The sequence below is a fragment of the Tympanuchus pallidicinctus genome, unplaced genomic scaffold (assembly GCF_026119805.1).
Source record: "Tympanuchus pallidicinctus isolate F22 unplaced genomic scaffold, pur_lepc_1.0 scaffold1, whole genome shotgun sequence".
Taxonomy (NCBI): domain Eukaryota; kingdom Metazoa; phylum Chordata; class Aves; order Galliformes; family Phasianidae; genus Tympanuchus; species Tympanuchus pallidicinctus.
Window position 1 is genome coordinate 57,731,187 of NW_026294618.1, and position 22,328 is coordinate 57,753,514.

The window sequence follows — 22,328 nt, forward strand, 5'->3', positions numbered from 1 at the left end:
GCCCTGATGGGTGTAAGTTACAGCCTGATAAAAAACATTCTGACTTCCATGATATCATTATTTTTTTTTTTTTCTGGTAGACTGCCCACGTTGCTCTAATTTACAAATAAACTTTGATGTCAAGAATAGGAGCCCTTCGTTATTTCTTTCTTTTGCCTTTCCCTGCTTCTGCCTTTTGCCCAGCGCTGACCTGCTTTCTCTGCATCTACAATGACCTTCATTTCTTCCCATGTCCCTTCACATCTCAGCAGGAGCTCCTCAGCACCTTTGACCTCTTGCTGCTGTATCTGCTCTGGTTTATCTTTGGATTTCCTCATGTTCTGCAACTTTTCTTTTTGACGGCTGCTGCCACCAAGGGACTGCAGAAACGGGCAGCCCCTTAACAGGGGAGTTTTGAAGTAGTTCCCATTTTTACAGCATACCCAAGCTAGAGCTGCTCTGTGACTTTCAGTGCTTTGAAGGAAAAACAACGCGAGGAAAGCTCCAGGGTCTCACCCAAAGCCCACCAGTGTAGGTGAGATCCACAGCACGAAATGTGCAGTTTGCTTAATGACCTTTCTCACATGCTTTCAATTAAGAGGAGAAAGAGAGAAAGGGAGAAAGAGAGAAAGAAAGAAAGAACAGTAAAGAAGCAGTTCAGTAAATAGATGTCAGGAGTACACTTCCAATTAAGGCTTAGAGTGGTTCAGAAACTGCCACCAGCCGGCCTGCTCATGCACAGCTGCTGCCATCTCCAGTGAGAGGAAGGGCCCTCAGCACATCTGTGAGCTGTAAAGTTCAGTTATAACAAAACGCACTCTGTGGGATTCTGTGAGAAACTTAGGACTAGCTCCTGTGACTTAGTAGAAAACTTTCTGATCAGAGGAACGTAGTGCCTGTGCGATGTGGGGCAAACCTGGCCCTGAAGTAGAGTCTGCAAGCGCCCGGCAGAACAAAACGAAACTACGGAGTTTGGGTTTGCAGCTCTCGGGGGGTGTGGAGGGAAAGATGGATGGGGTACAGGGTTTCCTGGATGCCCAAGTCCCCACCGTCCTCCTAGCGGGGCGGCCCCGCGTCGGGGCGGTCGGAGCGGAGGGGCGGCTCTTCCTCCGCAAACTTTCCCTCCCTCTCGGGGCTCTCCCTCCCTCGGCTCCCCGATGGCGGAGGCACCGCTGCCCGCCTGGCCGTTGCCCGGCCCTCGCGGCCGCTCCCAGAGCGACATCTCCTCCTTCTCCTCCTCCCGCAGGAGCTGCCTGCTCCGCTCCAGCGTGGGGGGCTCAGGTAACGGGGTGCGGGGAGAAGAGGGAGCGGGGAGAGGCGGCTCAGCCCTCGCAGAGCCTGATGAGCCGGGCTGGGGGCTTCGGGAAGGGGTATCCCGTTCCCGCACTGCCTTAACAGGTGGGGCGAAGCGGTGCTCCTCCTGAAGGAGTTAACCCTGCATCGCACGCGGGATGCGTTGGGTTGGGAGTAGTCCCAAAGTAGGCTTCCTGCGGTGTGCAGAACAACGCTGCTCTGTGAAGGAGAGGAAGCGAGGACCTGAGTTTGCAGTGTGGCCGACTGAAAGTGGCCAAAGTGAAATAAATACGTGCTTGGATGAGGCTGCTCTTCACTCAGGCTGTTTTCTGAGGTTAGACATTAAGGAACATGAAATTCTGGTGTTTGTGCTGCTGAGCACGTTTTAGAAACATGGGCTTGCCTGGCTGCAAACCAGCACTTCTCCATTGACTATGGTGGCAGGAGGCACACATCCCTGGTGATGCAGGTGTTCTGGATGCACCCATATAGAGATGCCCGTGAGCCCCAGCAGCACCAGGAACTGTGTCTGAGTGAGGCAGAGCACCTCAGAGAGCACAGAGACCTCCTGTTCCCCAGCACCAGGGCAGCATGGTGCATGTCAAGCCAGCAGTAAGGCAACATGGTGCATGGTTGGGTCTGCAGTGGAGCACCAATGAAAAGAAGCCTATGTGCCATTTTCCCCACATCTTTTTCTGCTTTACATTTTTCTGTGTCTATTTGTAAGGTCTACTCAAGCATATTTAGGTCTTGGAGAGGGAGGAAGTGCCAGAGGTGTGATCGAACTAGAAAGGACTGCTTCTAGGTGTGAGATGTATTGTGCAGCGTGAATGAACAACACCCTACAACTTCATTTGTGTACAAGATGTCCACCACTGTGGTGATCCTGCTGTGACCAGGTTAAGACATGGCTGAGACTGTGTCAAAGTTAAAGTATGTTGGTTATCAACTTGACTTTCAAGAGTGCTGGCAGTGAACTGGATGCATTATATGAGAACAGCAAATCAAGTGGAGGTAAAATGACAGTTTTTCCAAAGATATGTTATTTGCAGTTTCTCAAATAGATAATTTAGGCCTCCTTTTTGCCTCACTTGGTTTTTTCTTATTTTAATTTTGAGGATGTGCTTCTTGCCAGCAAATGACAAGTTTCCTGGTTTTTATTATTTTTAAAAAATCATTTCTTTCATTCTATATCCTCCCAATTGCTGCTTCCCATATTTTTTTCCAGCTGCTCATAGTGCACAACAAAAATACTTACATGCTGGTGCATAACTGTTGATTCCCCCTTTAAAAAGAAAAACACGCATTAAAGATTGAAAGCTGTTTAATTTTTAACACAGTGGTACAGAGATGCCATTAAAATAACCTCTCTCATTCCCCCACTAACCTGGAGAGCAAGCATAATGGGGACAGAAATGTGAAGCACTTAGGGGATCTGTATAAGCCTTATTAATATTTTTGCTCCTACCTCTTTGCCTGTACCACCTGCCAAATTTGAAGTAGGCCATTCGCATCAGATGTTACCTGTGCTCCAGCTGCTGAACTTAGAAAAGAACAACCTGAACTTTAAATAACCTGCAAAAAATTTGCTTGCTGCCCATTCCTAGTGGTTCAGTTCCAGCTTGAAAGTCACAAGTTGAAGTTTCTGCTGTTCATTTGCCTTCGTTTTCCAGATTCTGACGTTGGTTGGTTGAAAAGACAACTTGTCTGCTCCTGCTTCGCCAGCAATGGGTTGGTACCTACCAGCCCATTACCCATTAGCACAGTGTGCTGCCATTTTGCTACCTCCTGACTCGCCATTCTCAGTGCAGCATCTGTCAAGAGACAGTAATTGTAGAGACCCTTCTGGCTAAGGAAAACAGAACAGCATTTCTAAAAGCATCTTTGACAATACCATGAAAAACCCATCTGTTTGCTTTTCCAGTTCAGTACTGCACATATCTCTTTAGTACAATGAGTTTGATGAGATTTTCCCAGTGTTTGTGCTCCCTTTGCTCTTTTACCCCCTCTCCTTCCTCTGCTGCTAGCTTTTGCTGAGAGCAGCAACTTCCTTGTATCTCTGTGCAGGATCTCACTTCACCAGCTGTGATCCAATTTGTGAGAATAGTATATTTTCTGTTTTTCCCTTTTTCTTAAAGCAAGCCTTTTCTTTTACAGTCAGTGGTAGAAGATCACTGAATTTCCCTCTCTGGGCTGCATCGCATCATCTGTTGTTGTGTCAGGCTTACCCTTCAGTTTCAGACACTAATTCTCATTAGACCCTGGGGAGAAAAAGGTGATCCTCATCACGAGGAAGGGTGACACAACTTTGGCTTTTGATTCATACTCTGAAAAGACGTAATTTCATCCAAGTTCATAGGCTTTGTGAAAGGCAGAGCTGAGTCACTTGAACACTGCCTGACAAAGGGCTGCTTTGTAAGAGCATCTTTAGGAGACTGGGGAGGAAAAATGTTATTCTAAAGTTCAGAGCAGCATCATTGCTGCTCCAAGAGCACTGCTTGGATGGCGTACCCTTAAGCAGCCTTCCATATGGAGTGATTAGACTTAAAAACCATGTGAAGGGTGGGTGAATCTAGGTGAGTTTATTGATCTGCCTGGTGTAGGCAGGGTTTGAACTGCATTTGAAATGCAAGTACTGTTCAGATGCTTCCCCAGAAATAATTCAGAAGCTAAGTTTGGTGGTGTGGGGCTGAGGGCAGCTCTCAGACAGCGGAGGGCTGAAGCAGGGGGCAGGCTACTGCTTGTGTCGGCTGCTTGTGGTTTAGTTCGTGACAGCCTCAAAGCTTGGGCCCTTGCTGCCATGGTGCACAGCCAATGTGTCACCCTGACAGCTTTTTATCTGCATGTCCACATACTCAGTTTTCACTTTGCTCTCTTGTTGTGGGTTTTGCTGTAGGGCCTGAAGCAAAGAGTCTTGCACTTGATTCAGAATATGTTGAGGTTTGTGGCGAGGTGCCTTTTTGTGAAAAGGGAACTTCTCGCACCAGAAGTCAAAAAAACCCAATGTCTCCATTCCATCTAAGGTACTATGTGTGAAGCAGACCTTTCAGATAATCTGTCCCACTGCTATGAAGTGCTCCTTTCAGTTCTAGAGGTGACGGCCAGATGCTTGTTTCCATTCCTTTCATCCTTTTTTCCTGCTTTTCTGATGACAGATGGAAAAAAAACCAACTGAGAATTCAGACAGCAGTTCACAGTTGTATCAGACCATACCATAGATGCAAACAGTGAAAGGCTGAGTGAAATGGCAGTCAAAATTCAAAACTTGTACATCCCAGGTTTACTCTAGAATTTTTCTGTGTCAAAATGGTTCTTTGCAGGTTAACTTATTCAAAATGATGATGAGTCACAGCTAGGATTACACCTCCTACTAACTGCAGAACAGAGTGGATGAAAAGGTGGCTTAAAGTCACTTCCTTCTGTGGAGAATTGAGGAAGAGTTCATGTGGTGACCAGAGCATCAGAGCAGCTGGTGCTGGGTGAGGAGGAAGGATAATTCTCATTGTATATGTTGACTTGGCTTCCTAGGGGCATAAAACTTGGGAAAAAGATAAATGAAGAGTAGATAGGAAGGTGCTTATGTTTTCAACGTTACACAATTGGTGCATCTCCTTCTTTGTAAAAATCTGGAACATGCTTAGCCAAGTAACTCACAGTTTCTCAAGTGGGCTGAGGGAAAAATGCAGGAATAACAAAATATTTTGCTTAAATTGAAAAAGTTTGAGTCTCCCTGAAAACTGTTGTTGTTTACAAAATTTGATGGACGTGCAGGGAGGCATTGTTCCCCAGAACATGGCCTGCCATTTCTAACACAGTTCTTTACAGCATTATTACAGCATTACAAGGAAGAATCTGTTGTTTTGTACAGGCATAAAAGACGTTGTTCCACACCAGCTCCTGCAGAATAATTGGAGTAAATTCTTGAGATGAGCCCAGTCAAAGAGTTAAGATTAAGGAAGGCAAATATTTAAAAATGCAAAGCATGTATGTATACTACGTATCACACACGTAATGCAGTTTCTGGTACAACATCTTTACAAACAAACATTCTGACTTAAGATGGCAAAAAGTGTTTTATGAATGTGGTAATAATGTTTGTTGTCTAAGTAGAAATTAGTTTACAAACATTTGCAGCATATGACTGAATGCATGTTTTTGCAGCATCAGATCAGTAGCTCAGTCTGTCATCTGTTCAGCATTTTGCTACCGCGTGTTTAGTTTCTCAAGGCCCTTTGGCATTTAGCACTTCCTGCTGATGTGTGGCTTCCAGCAAGTAACCATTTAGTATCAGATTGAACTTCAAGTCTGAAGCTGGGGTGAGTTGATCAAAAAGTGGCTGAAGAGTTTTTACTCTTGAATGTAAGCAATTTGTTCCTCACAGTATTTGTTTTTCAAATCTAAATGTTTCATTGATCAAATCCACTGTTATCATACACCATTTCTTCTCCTCCCCCAGCCTGCTGTTCTGGCCTTTATTTCACAGACAGGGGGATGGACACCATTTAAGGTCAAGGGGCTGGAGATGGCTGTCAGATTTCTGGAAGACTGGTGTAGAATTCACATTTTTATTCCTTTTTACTTTTGGAGTAGGAAAGTTTTCAGTGCCAGCAGTCCAGTAGGATTTCAGTTTTAGCTAACAACAGAATGGGTCCTGCTTCTGAGTGTGTAGTGATTCTCACTCAATTTATTGCCTTCTAGCAGAAGGCAAAGATGTCTTCAGTTGTAAAGTTTTTTTTAACCAAGCATTTTACCTGGAATTTTGCTATTTTTAACAGATGTCGAAGTTTTTTCCACATACAAATCACATGGTACAAGAGGAAAAATATCCAGAAGAAAAGAGAAAATGCTGATTTCTTCTGAGCTCAATTACTTTTTAATTTTTTTGTGGATTTGTCAGTTTTAAGAACCATCACCACAGATGCTCTCGCTTTTTGTTCATGTTGAAAGCATCATGATGTGAAACACACAGAGTTTGTAGGCAGTCAACACTCCCCACTGTGGTCAACTGAGATGAGTTGTCCCTGTAGCACAGTTTTGATGAAGAATTGGTCTTCTAATACACTGTACTGCGTGAATGCTGAGTGCTGTTCTGAGTCTTAGCAAGATTTTCGAGCTTTGAAAGATTGAAATAGAGAATGTTAACAGCTTTCATCAGTATCAAATACTTTTAATATGAGTATATATCAAGTACTCTAATATACTCCCTTATTAACTCAACACGAATAAACTTTGCAAGTCTGCCTTGCTCTCTGGTATAGTACTTTATAAGACTTGTGGCTAAGAAGCAACTTAAACCACTGCCTCTTTAGGTGCTAAGATGCTTTTCTAACCCCTCTTCTCTCTTTCCGTGTGTCTGTGTCAAGGTTCTGGTTTCCCTTCTTATTTTTAATGTTATTTCTTGTGTTAAAACCACTGGTGTATTCAGAGAAATATACTGCCAAGTAGCTGGGGGCTGGGAGTTAAATGTGGAAAAGGAAGCATTCTACCACAGGTGGCATTTGCTAAAACACTGCACTTACATGACTTCTCATTGAAATGGGGATCTTATTTTCAGTAATTTGTCTTATTTTTCAGAAAATGTGGCACTGAGCGCAAGCTCTAATTAAGCGTATTCTAGAGCTTTCTCTTAAACTTAAGCCCATTTGCATTTAATTGGTAGCCCTGGTACCAATTTTGGTACCTACCTTGGGTAGGCCTGGCTGTGTGTTTCCTAGGATGAGATCCACCCATTCAAGTGTGATGCACTCCAGTACTTCCCAAATATTGGAGGGTCTTTGACTCCAGAGACTGAGATGTGAGGAACCTGCAGACAAATGCTTATTTTTTTGTCTGACACAGGGAGATAGAGGTCAGAGTTTGTGCAGGCTGAGCAGAGATTCATTCAATTTTAGGAATTCATTGAGAAGAAAAAAAAAATTCTTTACACAAACGTGGGAGCTAAAAAACAAACAAGAGGCCTTTTTAATACAGGATTTTTTCTGGTGATGAGGATCAGGAAAAGGCTGAACTATGGCACGATCCTTATGTTATTAAAAATCCTTGGAAGGACACTCGGTATTCCATGGAGCCAAGGCCTAGAAAGCATGCTGAACAAAGGCACCCCAATGTATGCATGTTTTCTTTTTCCATTCTGGGGGGAGAATCACAGCTTTTAAGATTCATCTGTGACTAATATACACAATACTCAAGAAAATTACAGGCACTGTCTAGAGTTGGTGTTGAAATGTTGTCTTCTATCACCTACAGGCACAGTAAAGAAGGGGTTGTGGTACATTTGCAGTGGAATATGTCCTAATTGTAGGCCTTCTTTGTGTTCAAACATTGGCAGCTATATTGTAACTTTGTGAGTGATAGGATAATTAGCAGTCATCTTACTTTATTGCTATTTTTATTTATTTTCACTGTTGCCCAGTGTTGCTGCTGACAGCTAATGTTAATGGTTTAAACCACCGATGATACAGTGAGTTTTTTTTTAATCTGAAGAAGAATGACTGCTACCAAAGCACAGCATGAACAGGCACTGTCTACAAGATATAATTCTGATTTTGTTTTCTGATTAAAGGCAGTTTTGACAAGCTCAGAATGGCTGGATTTGAAATACACCCTTCTGCTTATACAGCTGTCGCAAGTCTAACCCATGGGGGACGAGAGGCAGTTCTGAGGACGTTCAAGACATGATGTTAACAGCTCTAGCCCCAAGGATGGAGCATGTTGCTTTCATTATTTGGGTTGTAGTTTTACAGTGTTTCTCTGAATAGACTCTCAGCTCTATGTTTTTTGGAGTGAGCCGAGAGGGATAGTTACAGCTCCCCAGAGACTCAGCATCTCTCTTCATCCATTTGACTTTGGGGTTCTGATTATGTCTCTGTAATGTCTTGCTGGAAACAAAATGGATATTTCACATAATGTTTATCTCAGCAAATAAAAAAAAACAGAAAATATGCTGCCACCCAGCTCTTTAAGTCTTTGGAGGCACATCTGCTATGAATTCTGTCTTATTCTTTGGAAGTTGAGAATTAAACAAAAGTTATTTTTTTATTATTTGCAAATAGCACAAATAATTTTGGGGAAAGATTTCCAAAGGACTAATGCATTATTTTTGAGAACTTCCTCTTATTTAAGTAATTGACTTGGGTTTTGTCCAGTCTTCTCATACTGAGCAAGTTAATGTACATACGACTGTGTAGGTGATTTCAGCTCACAGCAGCACCCGTTTCTCTGTGTGGTATGGTTGTTTAGCACTGGGTGCATGCACATCAGGTTTTTCTCTAGGACAGTACTACAGACAAATGTTTTTAAACTCTAAAAGAGCTTTTAGTATCAGATTAAATGCACATATTAATAATTTTTCTCTCTGTTTATAGGCAAAAAGGCCAGTATCTTCTACCTTGGTTCAAAGCAGACTGTGTAATTATATTGTCGATTCAGCATGTTTTTGTACTTTGCTGGAGAAGTTGTCATTTATTAAAATTAGAAATCATCTATTGCAAGAAGCACACTTATGGCTGGTATCATCAGTTCCTGTCAAGTAAAAATAACTCAGTGGAGCACACAGCTTTTGCAACATCATTGCATTAATTTGTAAACTCTGTGTGTAAGGAAGATACTGGTTGTCCTAGTTCTAGGCCAAGACTGGAAAAGTGCAAGCATAGAAGGGGATGTGTGGAAAGGGGAGTGAGATTTATTGGGCTGGGGGGCCAGGGAAAACCGCCCTGCTGGAGGCACTTGAAGCAAAACTGCAAGCACACTAAAAGAGGTGTAAAAAAAAATAGTTCACCAGTGGCAGAGAACAGGGTCTTTTGCAATTGTGGGGATTTTTTTTTTGCTTTTTCTTTTTTTTTGGTGAGGGGGGGGAGTTGGTGATGTGTTTTGGTTTGGTTTCTATTATCATGTGTTTTGGCCAAGTGCACTGTAGGTTAAGAAGACATTTTGGCTGGATGGAAGAGCCACAGCAGTGTCTCTCCATCTGTGGTAAAGCATCCTCTTCTCCAGCCTCTTTAAAGGAAGAGGAGAGCAGGTGAGATGGAAAGAATTCTGAAGCAGCCAAGAAATAGCAGATAACAAGATGAAAGAAGTGAAAGAGGAAAAACAAAGGAAATTCTCATTCTGTGTTTTGAGGAGTTGCGTTATACTCTCCTTTACCATAGGGTTAAGATAAACATAAACTTCAATGAACTTAGGTGAATATTTAGAATATTTACGTGATATTTAGATGAATTTTAGACAGTGAGAAGTTTATCAATTAAACACTGTCTGCCATCTAAATTAGTTTTGAAGATGTGATGCCAGGGAGACACTGATTGAGACCTGATGCTTATTGGAACTCCATGCTTCTGCTCTGGTGAATTTGTCTCAATTAAATACACCCCATAATGAAAATAAGCCAGAAAACTAAACTCTGTGCTTATCACATGTGAAACAAATGACATTTGATTCAAAAAGCTTTTGTAAAAACATTAATTATCTTAACAACTGGGGGAAAAAATCCAGAAGGACCTCTGCAAATGGCAAATATGCATCTATGTCTGACTCAGGATTAGATACTTCAGATTATGCACATAAAAAGGATATGAGTTTGAAAAATGCATGCAAATGTTTTCTGATACTGATCCTTTTAAATGTCAATAAAAGCTACCAAAGTATGCATGCCTTCCAATAGGTCTAATCTCCATTTTTAATGGGAGCTTAATTTTCTTGAAACAGAGTTGTTGCAGCAATGGTTTACATGTTTTGAGGCAAAGTGGGATTAGTATGAACATTATTTTGCCAGATTAGTAATTGTACTGAGGAGAAATAAAAAGCCTGTTTCATTGGCATTTGGTGGATGCCAGATGTCCATGTGATTCATGCTGACGCTCAGGACTCCTGCAGCAAAGACCACGGTGTTTCAGGAAACCAAAATTCCATGCTTGTCTTCTAATGGAGTATCTTTCTTAGCCAGTGCTCTAAAGAGTATAATTTCCTGATGTTTTTTTGTTCTGAGCCTAGGAATTTCTGTAGCAGCACTGAAGAAGAGGGTTGAAGGGCAACAAGGCTTGTGAAGGCCTTGGAGAATATACCCTGTGAGGAACAACTGAAGGAACTGGGGCTGTTTAGTCTGGGGAAAAGGAGACCTTATTGCTCTCTTCAAATACCTGAAAGGTCTCTTCTCACTGGTGACAGGATGAGGGAAAATGGCCTCAAGTTGCACCAGGGTAAGTTTAGGTTGGATATCAGGAAACACTTCTTTACAGAAAGGGTTGTTAAGCACTGAAATAGGCTCCCCAGGGAGGTGGTTGAGTCACCATCCCTGGATGTGTTTAAAATGCGTTTGGATGTGGTGCTCAGGGACATGATTTAGCGGAGGGTTGTTATTGAGGGTACTATGGTTAGGTTGTGGTTGGACTCGATGATCTTTAAGGTCTTTTCCAACCTGAGCAATTCTATGATTCGATGATATATCAATCTACTGTTCTATTTTCTTAATTAATTTTCAAATTAAGTTATAATATTCTTTCTTTGTCATCCTTGTGTTTCTGGAGGCCTGATTCATGTATGCTTGTGGCTGGCAGTGCTGCCATGGCCTGCAAAGGGCTTTGGCTCAGGCTGCAGTAAACTGCTGCAGCTTTTATCCCAGGAAGTTCCCTTTGCAGTGCTTTACAAAGACAAGGTGACACTTAGTTCAATACTACAGTCCTTAATCACACGTTTTGTGATTGTACAGGCTTAGTAATTATCAAAATAAATGTGCTATTCTAAGTACTGCGAGATTGTTTTCTAAGGGAAATTAAACAAGAAGCAAATGGAAAGCATCTGTAACCATTTCAAAGTAGGTGATGTTATACAGCGATTTCTACTTTTTCTTCCGTAAAACCCCTGTGAAAGTACACCTGAGGAGCAGAAACACATCCAGGCAGCATAGCTTCATGCCAGAGGGTCTCCTTGGGGGTTGAGAGTAGGGCCTGGCTTCATCTCCGCCTAGCTAAGGATGGGCTACTTCCACCTCTTCCTTCTGGCAGTGGTACTGAGGATCACACTGGCCCTTTCTCTTCGACTTGAGCACCCTCTATTCAGCTACTGCTTTTTTTGTGGTGGGGTTGATTAGGAAGGGTTTGGGAAAATCTGGGAGGGAAAAAGTACTAACTCAGGTAACAAAGGAAAATGGAGAGGGTTTAAAATGTGAAAGAACCACGACAGGAACAGAATTATTTCATTCAATTATTTGATGATTCTTTAGTGGTCCCACCATTATGTCCACTAACAGAGCAAATGACTTTGTTTTTTTTAAAAAAAACTAGAAAAATAATTTGATTCTTATCTGCCTCTTCCACTTTATTTCCAACAAACTGCCTTTTGAATCTGCCTCCTTCAGGCTGGTATTTTTAATCCATTAGATTATAGAATTTCTTGAAAAGGGTTTCACTCATGGGTAAACTTTTTTAATTTTTTTCCTTTATAAAGGATCTACAAGGAAATGGAACATTCTATTTCTTTCGCTCGTGGTATTTCCAGTTTCACAAGGCCCAACAACACAGCTAGCTTTCCTGCTGTAGGAATAGGGAAATGGAAACAAAAAAAGTTGGAGAAGCGAAGCTTTTTGGCTTTTGTGAGGATGCCTGGATTTATCAGTGCAAAGGATGCTACGCCTGCAGCACCTCCCCCTTGGTGACACCCCTCGCTGCCCGCACATATCTATCCAGATGTTTCAGCTTCCCATCTCAAGGCGTGCTGCTGGGAGAAGCTGCATGCCGCAGATGAGATGAGGCTGCTGCGAGGCTGGTGCGCTAGATGGGGCGGTTGTTATGTTGATCGACAAATGCCTCGCTGCCTGGATCGCTGGCCTTTCCTGCGAAGCAGAGGATTTAAAACATAGGCTGCTGTTGTCGAGTCACAAGCCCCACTGCAGCAGAATTAATAGATTCTGAGCCGTTTGTGTTTCGGAGATGGATACCCAGCAGAATCATTTTTAGTTTCAGTGTCTTTAAACGCATACTCAGCTGTATTTAAAAGCATAAAACTGAAGTAGGATCAGATAGCACAGCATTGTTTTAAATGTCCTGAAGACTTTTTTTTTTTTTTGTTAATCCCTAAAGCGTACATTTAAATGATACAGAGTGTTTTTATCAGTCATTACTCTTCACTCAGCCCAGGTAATGCTGCAGGCTGGACATTACTGTTTGCCCCACTGAAACGGGATCTCCTTGTAGTATTGATTCTGCTGTACTTTGGTCCAGGCTTGCAGTTTCTGTATTGATCCATCAAAGAAACTGCTGAGCAGCAGGTAGGTGATTGAGGTCTGTTGTCTGCACTGTTTGGGAGCTATTATTCTTTGTGGGAAGCCTGTTGCCCACCTGGACATTGACTCATCATGAGAAAAGTCTGCTTTAATTAGAACCAGGTTTTCCAGTATTTATACAGAGTGCTTTGACCCTACTCACAGCCATGAGTAAATGGAGACTCTTAGGCTGAGTTATTCGTTTATTATGTAGCCTTCTGAAAAAGAAACCATTACAAAGAATTGGAGTATTTTTTTTTCTATGTTCTGAACTCTGAAGTAGTATTTTCTAAAATTAAGTTCAGTGGGATCTGTAAGATATATTCAGAAACACACATCTAGGACCTTCACGGGCATTGTGCATTGAAGCAGATGCTGCTTTCCCTGACATTTTCCTGGCCTGCTAGAGATTTAAATATAATGTATGCAGCACTAAAGGAGATATAGAATCCTTTGACTGGTTTGAAAGAGTGTGAATATAGGAATTCTTTCTCTCAAAACATGAATTCTGGAACTGGAATGACTTTCCCCAGAAGTCTAAAACAGAAAAGTTACTCATTATTTCCAATCTAAGAGCAATTTTGTGGCTGCATATATACATATATACATATATATATATTTTTTTTTCTTTATTTATTCTTGAAGGAGGATAGCCTGCTTAGATTTTTGCTTTTAGACTCTATTTCATTATAAACACCCTGGTAATTCTAAGTGGTTCACATACAATTGATAAATATCAAAAATAACATCAAAGCATTCATATGTGCTAGTAGTACATGTGCATCTGAATTGTTTTTACATGAGAAGAAATGCAAGTATAAACACCATATATATAACTACAAGTTACCAAAAGCAATTTTTCCGTGCCATATCTTCATGCTTTATTGTTTTCTAAATGTAACGTGAAAAGAACAGTCTTACAAAATTACCAAAATGTCTCTCAATAATTTATTCAGTACTGGCTGAAGTGATCATGAAAATGTCTCAGTTGTTTTTCACTGAGTCATTTTTATAGAATGTACCACATGGCCTACAAAATAATGGTATTACAATAGGACAAACAAAATCAAAAGTCCAGTAAATTACATTTGTAAGTTCTGGCCACCTTCCACAGAGATGTGCAGATTAATTTAGCGTGAGGGGGAAAAAAAAAGAAAAAAAAAAAAAGAAGCACCCTTACTAGCACCCTTATTAGCAGAGTCCCAGTTGAGCATAAGCATCTAGCAGTCATATACCTCCACCAACCCCTGAAGAGCCACTGTACCACCTCCAAGACTAAGGAGCCCAAACTCCCTCATTCCACAGCAACCACAAGAGATGCTTGGTGTCTTTCAGCTCCAGTGGATCAAGAATAGGCAGGATTGCTACCAGCTTTCTGAAAGCCTTGGGGCAAACTAGGTGGAAGATCTTCGTGTTGTGGACTATTGGAGTCTGGTTCCATCCAGGTCTCAAAGTGTGTAGTTGTATCCTTACAAACACCATCATTATGTCAGGACATTAACAGCATAGTAGTTTCATTACTGATTTGAATGTTATGCGCTAACCTATTTTGGATTCCAATGCATTCTTGACCTAAAGATGCAATAAATAAGGTGGCCTACTTCACTGCTTGTTGCAGCCTTTATAACAACATAGCATGCAAACATTTCCTTTAATGTTAACAGCTCCAAAGTTTCCACATTTCCAGAGTGATTTAGTTTTTGATTTGGACATTAAAGGCTGTGGGAGATTTGTAGCAGAGAGTCCGTGTGTCTTAGCTAAGCAGATTAGAATGTTTGCCTATTGCACTCAACTTTTCTTTCATCAAATAAAAGTGTGATAGTTAATTCTGCAGTATAAGAGCCTATTTGAGGACTGGACTAGTGCAAAAATGATATTATTTCTTTACTTACCTTTCAACATTTCTTTCTAGACGAAGCATGGCATAATTAATACAAAGTGACAAAAAATATTACTGAAGTATTATAGGACTAGTGTAGCTGTGCATAGGATAGTTGGACTGTGTGGTTGATTTCTTACATGGATAATCATTGGTAGGATTGGTCCTTTATTTAATACAGGCTCATTGAAATATACAGGACAAGCACAACCTTTTTAGGTCAACTCGATCTTCACCAGCCTATCTTGTAAACCATGTGGCAGCAGTTTGAGAGTTTGTACCATCTCAACTGATTTTTGATAACCACTTCACTTACATTGTTTGTTCTGTTTTCACGAGGCCTCTCTGTGGGTCCTTGTGCTTTGTTTGTAGGATTTTCAGGGAGAGAATCATGGAGTGGGGTTTAGTAAAAAAAGATCAAGAGCATGAATACTCAGTTTCATCACAGGTCAGTTTCAGAATGAGATATGTAGAATTATTAGCAAGTACTTGGAAGACCGAAGTCAATCATTAAAGGAGACCAAATGTAGAACAACTCAATTTGATTTTCTTCATCTGGAGGGTTAAGTAGCCTACTGAAGGAAAATACCAGCTATATCTTGATTTGACATGTCTTGAATTCAGAGGGGTTTTGAGGCTGTTGTACAGGACCACACTTTGAGCTAAGGGAACAGACCAGATGCAATCTCCACAAAGTGGGTGTACAACAGTTTGATAAACTTCTCTCAAAAATATGTCTCAGTAGTTTTCTGTCAGATTAAAAGGGCATCTCATGTGGAATCTGACAGAGGGCTGTCCTTGACCCACTTCTACTCAATTCTTTAGTTTTGGTTTGAATGTAGGAATACAAAGTACTCATGTGTAATTTGCAAACATTAGCAAGCCAGAAAAGTTACTAGCATTTGAGAGGATGACACAGAGAGACAAAACAGTCTTCACAAGCTCAAACGTACTCATCCTTTGGGCTGATTTTCATATATAGCATGGGTAAAGTTCCAACATGCTTGAAAGGCTAATTGCTGTCAATAATTTGTACCCAACACTATGGTTTTGCACAGATTTCAAATGAACAAGTTGGGAAAAAAAAAGCTTTGGAGGGATTCTGCAAGTACCACATAGAGTGATACCATTTCATGTTTACATTACAACTGTGGGAGTTTAGAGTTCCCCAAATTTAAAACCTGTGGTCTGAGAGGCCAAGTAAGAGTAGAAAGTTTCGGAAGTTACAGCTGTGTATGATTGTGCCATATGCCCACATCTCTAAACAGAAAGAAATTTGGAGGAAGGCAATTACTGGAAGCCAGTATGCCTGTGCCTGAAAACCAAAATGGGAAATTGGAAATAAAAGAGGAAACAACTTCTATTGTAATCCCATTTCCCACAGTGATTGCAGTGACAAAGGAAAAAGATATTAGCAGTGAAGTAATTGGCTATTTCAAATTCATTACATTTTAATAATTCAAGTATTATTAATAATGCAGATAAGAAAAAATATTTCAGATATTTTTTTCAGGATCCCTCTATAGCATTCTGTTCTTCACCAGACCAAAGCAGATAACACCTCTCTACCCTGCAATGTAAAGAGAAGGGCAGTGTAGCTCTAAAATATCTAACCACCCTTTGTAACAGCTTTAATGAGCTTTTCATATCCCTCTCAAGACGGCAGCTTTCCCTTCACTTCTAAGCACACTCTCTAGGCAAACTCAAGCAGCATGTTCCTGATGAAATTTTGTTATTTTTAGAAATAAATGAAGCAGGATACATCGTTTTCCATCCTACACCTTTGTTGCTGCCTTGACATAAAGACTTGTGTGCAGTATTTAATTACAGCATCCCAGACTGCACACCAAATAGGCATTGCAATGAAAGTGGGTGCTATTGTAAAGGGAAAATAGAAGGAACAATGCCATACAAATGTCACTTTAGACTTCTTTTTAGGTATGATTGCCACTCCAGAAAAGCAGTGCTGACTTGTTTGCAACAAAAGGAATTAAACTGCCTTGCACGACACCCTGGAATTGGATGCTCAGGTGAAAGGTATATTATGGTAAATGAGGGCATTTTGGGTAATAGTTAACTGAGGAAGGAAAGACATATCACAGCCTGACCTGTAATATGTATTCAGTCCCTTTTTGAGTGTTTGTGCAATCTTACTGTTTCAGTTAGGAGGAGGAATTGTTAATAAGAAGCTCTTTGATTCCTTCAGCTGTTTGTATACAAGTTTCTGTTTCCCTGAAGACAGAGGAGTCAAACAAAAGGGCATAGTTCCATTGCTTGCAGCTCAGCCCTGTTCAGCTGGCATTTGGTGTAGAAGGTCTCCCTAGATTTGCCTTGAGATGTTTTTCAAGAGTTCTGGCTTCACTTCGGCATCCTCGGTCAAATTTCTGATCTTTCTGCTCTTCTTACCTAGACAGGCTTTCTTTTTTTGAGAAAAGTAGCATTAGCTCCCAAGGTTTTTTAACTGGTTTTATCACTGAATCTATTATAGTATGCCTCTGAGCAGTTCAAGTTCTCTGCTTGCATCAACAGTTTACCTTCTGCTTCTGTGTGTAGTGGAGCACTGTTGGAGTTTTGTCTCAAGTTAAAAACCTTCAGACGATGAATTATCAGTGCTATTACCTGAAACCACTGTGGCAGGTCATTTTTCTTCTGACATATTTTCTCAACTGTGGGCTAAAGAGCAGCCAATGGTGATATGGTGATGCAACTGTATCCTGAGCTGCAAAATATTTACTTTGTCTGTTCATTCATTAAAAGCAAATTTTCTCTAATGCATATTTTCCCAGCACTTGCACATGGCACGCTTCCAGCTTGCCAGTTCATCTGATGGGTTTTGTGGATCTCAGTTTGGCTCTGTGTTTGTCATGTAAGTTCATGCAAATGGACTCATTTTCAAACAGTAAAAAAATAACAATTTTTACTTACTAGCTTCTTTTGGAGCAAAAATATTTTTCTAGGAATTGAAAGATACTGGTTGTTTCATTACTTTGAGGTGCATTTCAGCATGTCTTGTTGCTGATTTTAGAAAATCACCAAGCTGCACAAAATACAGTAGTCCTCTATGCAGTACCTGAAGTGCTGAGAACATTTAACAGAAGCTTAACAAAAGTCAAAGAGAACAGAGATATTTGTATAACTAACAGGGCTACTGAGGGTTAAATGATGCACACATCAACAGGCAATTGATTTACTACACGTTCTGCACTTGAGAATTCAGTTCCTGACTGTTACTCATTAAAAATAAATATCCTCTGGTAAAAGTGTGAAGCACCTTATGGTAGTAGCTGTGATGCTAGCCTAGGTGGATCTCAGGTTGATCTAGCACATAAATATCTCACCTTGAATCAGAAAACAGCAGGTGAATCAGAAGTAGGGAAAAACATGAATTCTTTGCTTCAGGGATCTCTTCAGGCATTGCAGAGGCTGACCAACCTAAGCATATTTTGCAGTTACACAGCCTGTTCAGATTCAGCTGCCACCTGTGAGGGAGGAAAGCAATCCTCACAAACCAGTGGCAACTTGAGGGCTGGAGTAATGGTAGTCCTAAACTTGAACAGGTGAGACACGTCCCCCAAATCTCATACAGGTACCAGTTGCTCAGACAGATGTCGTAACTTGGATTTTATGTGGGTAAAGTGGATACCTTCTAAGTGGAACTGAAGCTGCAATTAAGAGAGAATGCAATTCCATTTCAGAGAATCATAAAATGGCCTGAGTTGAAAAGGACCACAATGATCATCTAGTTTCAACCCCCTGCTATGTGCAGGGTCACCAACCAGCAGACCAGGCTGCCCAGAGCCACATCCAGCCTGGCCTTGAATGCCTCCAGGGATGGGGCATCTGCAACCTCCTTGGGCAACCTGTTCCAGTGCGTCACCACCCTCTGAGTGAATATTTCAATAGTATAGAAATTCAATTTGTATCTAAATATAGTTAATTAGATATCTTTTAAAGTCATCTAGAGAAACCCACTCAATCACTTTCATATGGTTGGGTTCTGCTGCAGTTCTCTTATTTTCAAACATTCAAACATCTGTCAGCACACAACTGCTCCTTTGTTTAATGGCAACTGCTTGTTGATGGATTTTCTTTTTTTTTCACATATAGAATGGAATACAAAAGCCAACAAAGATCAACAAGAGAATGATGTGATAATTAGCTGGAGCTTGGGAGAAGAGATAGGAAGGAAATGAACTGAAATTATAGCTGTCTTTAGTGGATCTTGCCAAGTGTCTTCTCTGGTTGGTTTTAATTTATGTTTGTTCTGATTACTGTCTCATGAATAAAGTTACAAATTTCCAGCCTCCAAAGAGGCAAAGTTTGTCTGGTGAAATGTACTGTGTGTAACATACAGACTATTCACACTATCAGTTCGTCAGTTTTCAGTTTGCAAGGAAGAAGATTTCTGTCTCACTCTTAAATTTATCATTCTACTAAGGATGGAAAGCATTTAGCAATAATTGTCTAGTTCTCACTTTCCTAAATTTTGCTCCGAGTAGGAGAGAGGGATTAAGCTTGATGTCAATATATATCTCAAATGAGCTCTTCTATTCTGTGCTTAAGTCTTCATGTTTTTTACTCATGCTCCTTAAAATGAACTCACATACCCAGAATCTCCCCTAGCCTTGACACAAGCCTGACCGTGTTTTATGTGCAGAGATGAAGTCCAGGCTCCACTAAAATGGAAGTTTTGCTCTTGGCTCCATTGTGCATGGGATCTCACCTCAGCTCCTCAATATATTGTCTCATTTGTTTTCCATTAGTGAATTATCTATTAGCATATATAAGGTAAAGCAGAAAGAAGATTACATTTATTCTTCTGAATAAGGTTAAATTCCCTCTCTTTTCACTGTACGTAAGACTCCAAGAGAGAAATCTGCAGAACAAAAAGGGGAAAAGTGGTGGGCAGAATCTAAGATTAAAATCCTGAGATAAGGAGAAGGGTAAAATGTTTTGTAAATCTATTATGTGCAGTCATTAAGGAATGATAGAAGCCTAGTATTTCATTTCAGCACAAATAATGAAGACTGGCCTTTTCACGTAGATTTATAGCGCTAATGTCAGAGGGGTTATTAGGTCCAATTTGTATGATAGAGGCCCTTAAATCACTCTCATTTGCCTTTCTGTTGATCTCAGTAACCGATGTTTGATTGGTGTTATCCAGAAGACACCAATTATGAAATGATGACCTCTAGAGAGAGAAGATCCACTGATAGCCTTAGTAGCTTAATCATATTTGCCATTGCAATAGACACTTGCTTTCAAGTATCTACTTGGTAGCTATCAACTTGCTATCCTCAGTTTCCAACCATTGTTTCTTACTGTAACTGTGTGTCAGACCAAATGACCTCTCTGGTGCTTTGTTCCTTATGACTCAAAATATTTGATCACTTTCTACACTGAAAGGCTGTAGCATTTATGTTCATACGAACAATCCCCGTTTTGTTAAATGCTGAGAGTGAGGTGTTGCTGTACCAGCCCCAGTATGGCAAAGCCAGAGATAAAATGAGATCCAAAATTGGCTGGTTTTGTATCCAGAGCTTTGCTTTTGTCTCTTTGTGTAAAATCTGTCCAATCACAAATATTGCATCTAGACAAATATGATGGTTTCAGAACATGCAACGATGCTCATGCATTTTCACAGCCAGAACATTTTACAAAAAGGCTTTGTAATTGCCTAGCTCAGGTGTGTCCACAGCCCATAAAATGGGCTCTGAGTCCAGAAATTTATTTTGCATTTTGCAGAAGTGTACAGAATTTATATTCTTTCTTATTACTGGATAACACCAAGGATTATACCAGCCTGCTACTCTACAGTCAAAATTTGTATTTTGCCCTGATTTTCCTTCTTTCCTGTGCCCGAATTTAGTCTAGCACTCTGGATAGCAAAGGCCATGCTCTAACATAAGGAACTGCAACATGATTCAGTGCACTTGTTTGTGATATTTAGAGAGAAAAGGAGAGAGGTTATTTCAGTATGCTCGACAGAATTCACTTTTGTGAGCAATATGTTTTATTAATGGATGAACAGCAGTGATAGCAATTGTAAATCACAAGATCACAGAATGGTTGAGGTTGGAAGGGACACCTCTGGAGATCATCTCGTACAAGCCCCAGCTCAAGTGGGGTCTCCTAGGGGATATTAACCCATGATCGTGTCCGAATGGCTTTTAAATATCTCCACTGAAGAAGACTCCGCAACATGTCAGGGCAACCTGTGCCAGTGCTCAATCAGCCATACAGTAATGAAGAATACCACACCCCCAGTTCCTCCATAGCCACTTGCTTTTTTCAAGTCATTTTCCTTTTAGGGGCATTGTCAGTTAGTAAATAGCAGGACATGTTTTGTTTCTGAGGGCAAACACATTGCAATTTAGTGGAAGATGTGGCTGGTTGGGGTTCGTGTACCCTACAGTGCATTCATGTTTGTGGTCACATCAGCAGGGCTTACAGATGTGTTGTGTTCAAGCAAACTGGTTCAAGCAAACCTCTGCAGGTTTCCATGGCTGAATGAGCAGCCAGGTGAGTACAGAGCTGCCTGATGCCACAGCAGAACTGGTGGGAAAACTAAAGGAAACAAATAAGTGCTTGCTTTTCCAGAGGTTTTCCACTTGTTCATTACAAATACCTGCTGCCTCTGGAAGACCAAAACCAAACTCATATCACACTACTTTCTAGATGTGAGTTTGTTAAAAGTAGGTATTCAGAAGTAAACTAGAATTTACTTAAATAGTGAAGCACTTAGAGGTGCTTTTCTTTCTTTGCTTGTATCTCCTACTCAGTGCCTCGCTTCATGATATGCTGAAACCTCTTTCTCTACCCCTCCCCATGTCTTTGCCTTCCCTCCCACTGCCTTTGCCTGCCTGCACTGTGCTCCACTGTGCCAAGGCCCTTCCTGCTCCCTCTGCAAACCCATCTGTGCTGTGAAACTTCCCACCTACAAAGACCACACGTTGCTGTCTGGATCCCACTCTCTTCTTGTTTTGTATCAGTTTAAATCTGATGGCTTTTGTGGTGCTACTTCTCCCCTTGTGGCTTTAGAGAAGAATCACAACTCTGTATCTAGCTGGGCTGCTCAAGGATAAAATCCGCCTGGGGAACAAAAGGCTCCTGTTGTTTTCTCAGCAGCATAAAGCTTTCTCTGCACTTAGAGTAGCAAATTAACATTTCCAAGTTAAAATGCAGCTTATTCCCAGGCAGTGAGCATTTCTGCTTATCCCGATCCTGCTCTAAAACTCTTCTACCTATGTGAGTCTGGGAGAGAGTGTTTGGCAAACACTTCTGCCACTGATGCTGGAAATTACTGCTGAGGCTTTGTGAGAGGCCTCAGCAGGAAAATGTGTTCCAGGTATATGGTTCACCACTTCCCCAGGAGGCTTTCCTTTTTGCCTCACAATCTTCAAGAATGTGCCAGGGGACCGGTGGTTTTCATATACCTAAGGCCTGAAGAATGTGAGTAATAATCAAAAGTTTTGGTGTGTTGTACAAAGCATCCTTTTGTGGTAAGAGGCAATCTTCATTACCGACTGTGAGACTGGGATCTGTTTGAGCAAAGTCCATTCCTCAGCCTTCGGAGTGTTCTTCTCTCTCATTGTGGAACTACCCCACCACGAGCAATGCAGACGGATACTTCTTGGAAGGAAACACCTTTCGAGGGGCCACAGATCCCAGATACTCAGTAGTCGTTGGCCTGGTACTCAGCGGGTACTCAGAAGAATCACATGAAGATGTGTATTTAGTGTTGGCATTGACTGTAAAAACCCACAGTGTCTAAAAACAAGTATAACTTCTCCCAGAGACACCTGCACAATTGCTGCTGTGTGGGAAGAAACAGACACAGTGCAAGTGAAGTGAAACATGTTGCCCAGAATGGAATCTTACCGAGTCAGATCCTTGCAGTGACAAATCTACTCCCAACCAAGC

At 41.2% G+C, this 22,328-nt stretch overlaps 1 protein-coding gene across 3 annotated transcripts in view; it reads left to right on the plus strand.

Moving 5' to 3' along the window:
• The first annotated feature begins 1,101 nt into the window (after positions 1-1,101).
• PHACTR2 (phosphatase and actin regulator 2) overlaps positions 1,102-22,328 on the plus strand; it is a 124,204-nt gene continuing 102,977 nt past the window's right edge. For all 3 annotated transcript variants that reach the window (XM_052679382.1, XM_052679399.1, XM_052679392.1), the window contains exon 1: positions 1,102-1,260. In XM_052679382.1, coding sequence (XP_052535342.1) covers positions 1,137-1,260 — 124 coding nt within the window. In that variant the 5' untranslated portion in view covers positions 1,102-1,136. The remainder of the gene's footprint in view (positions 1,261-22,328) is intronic.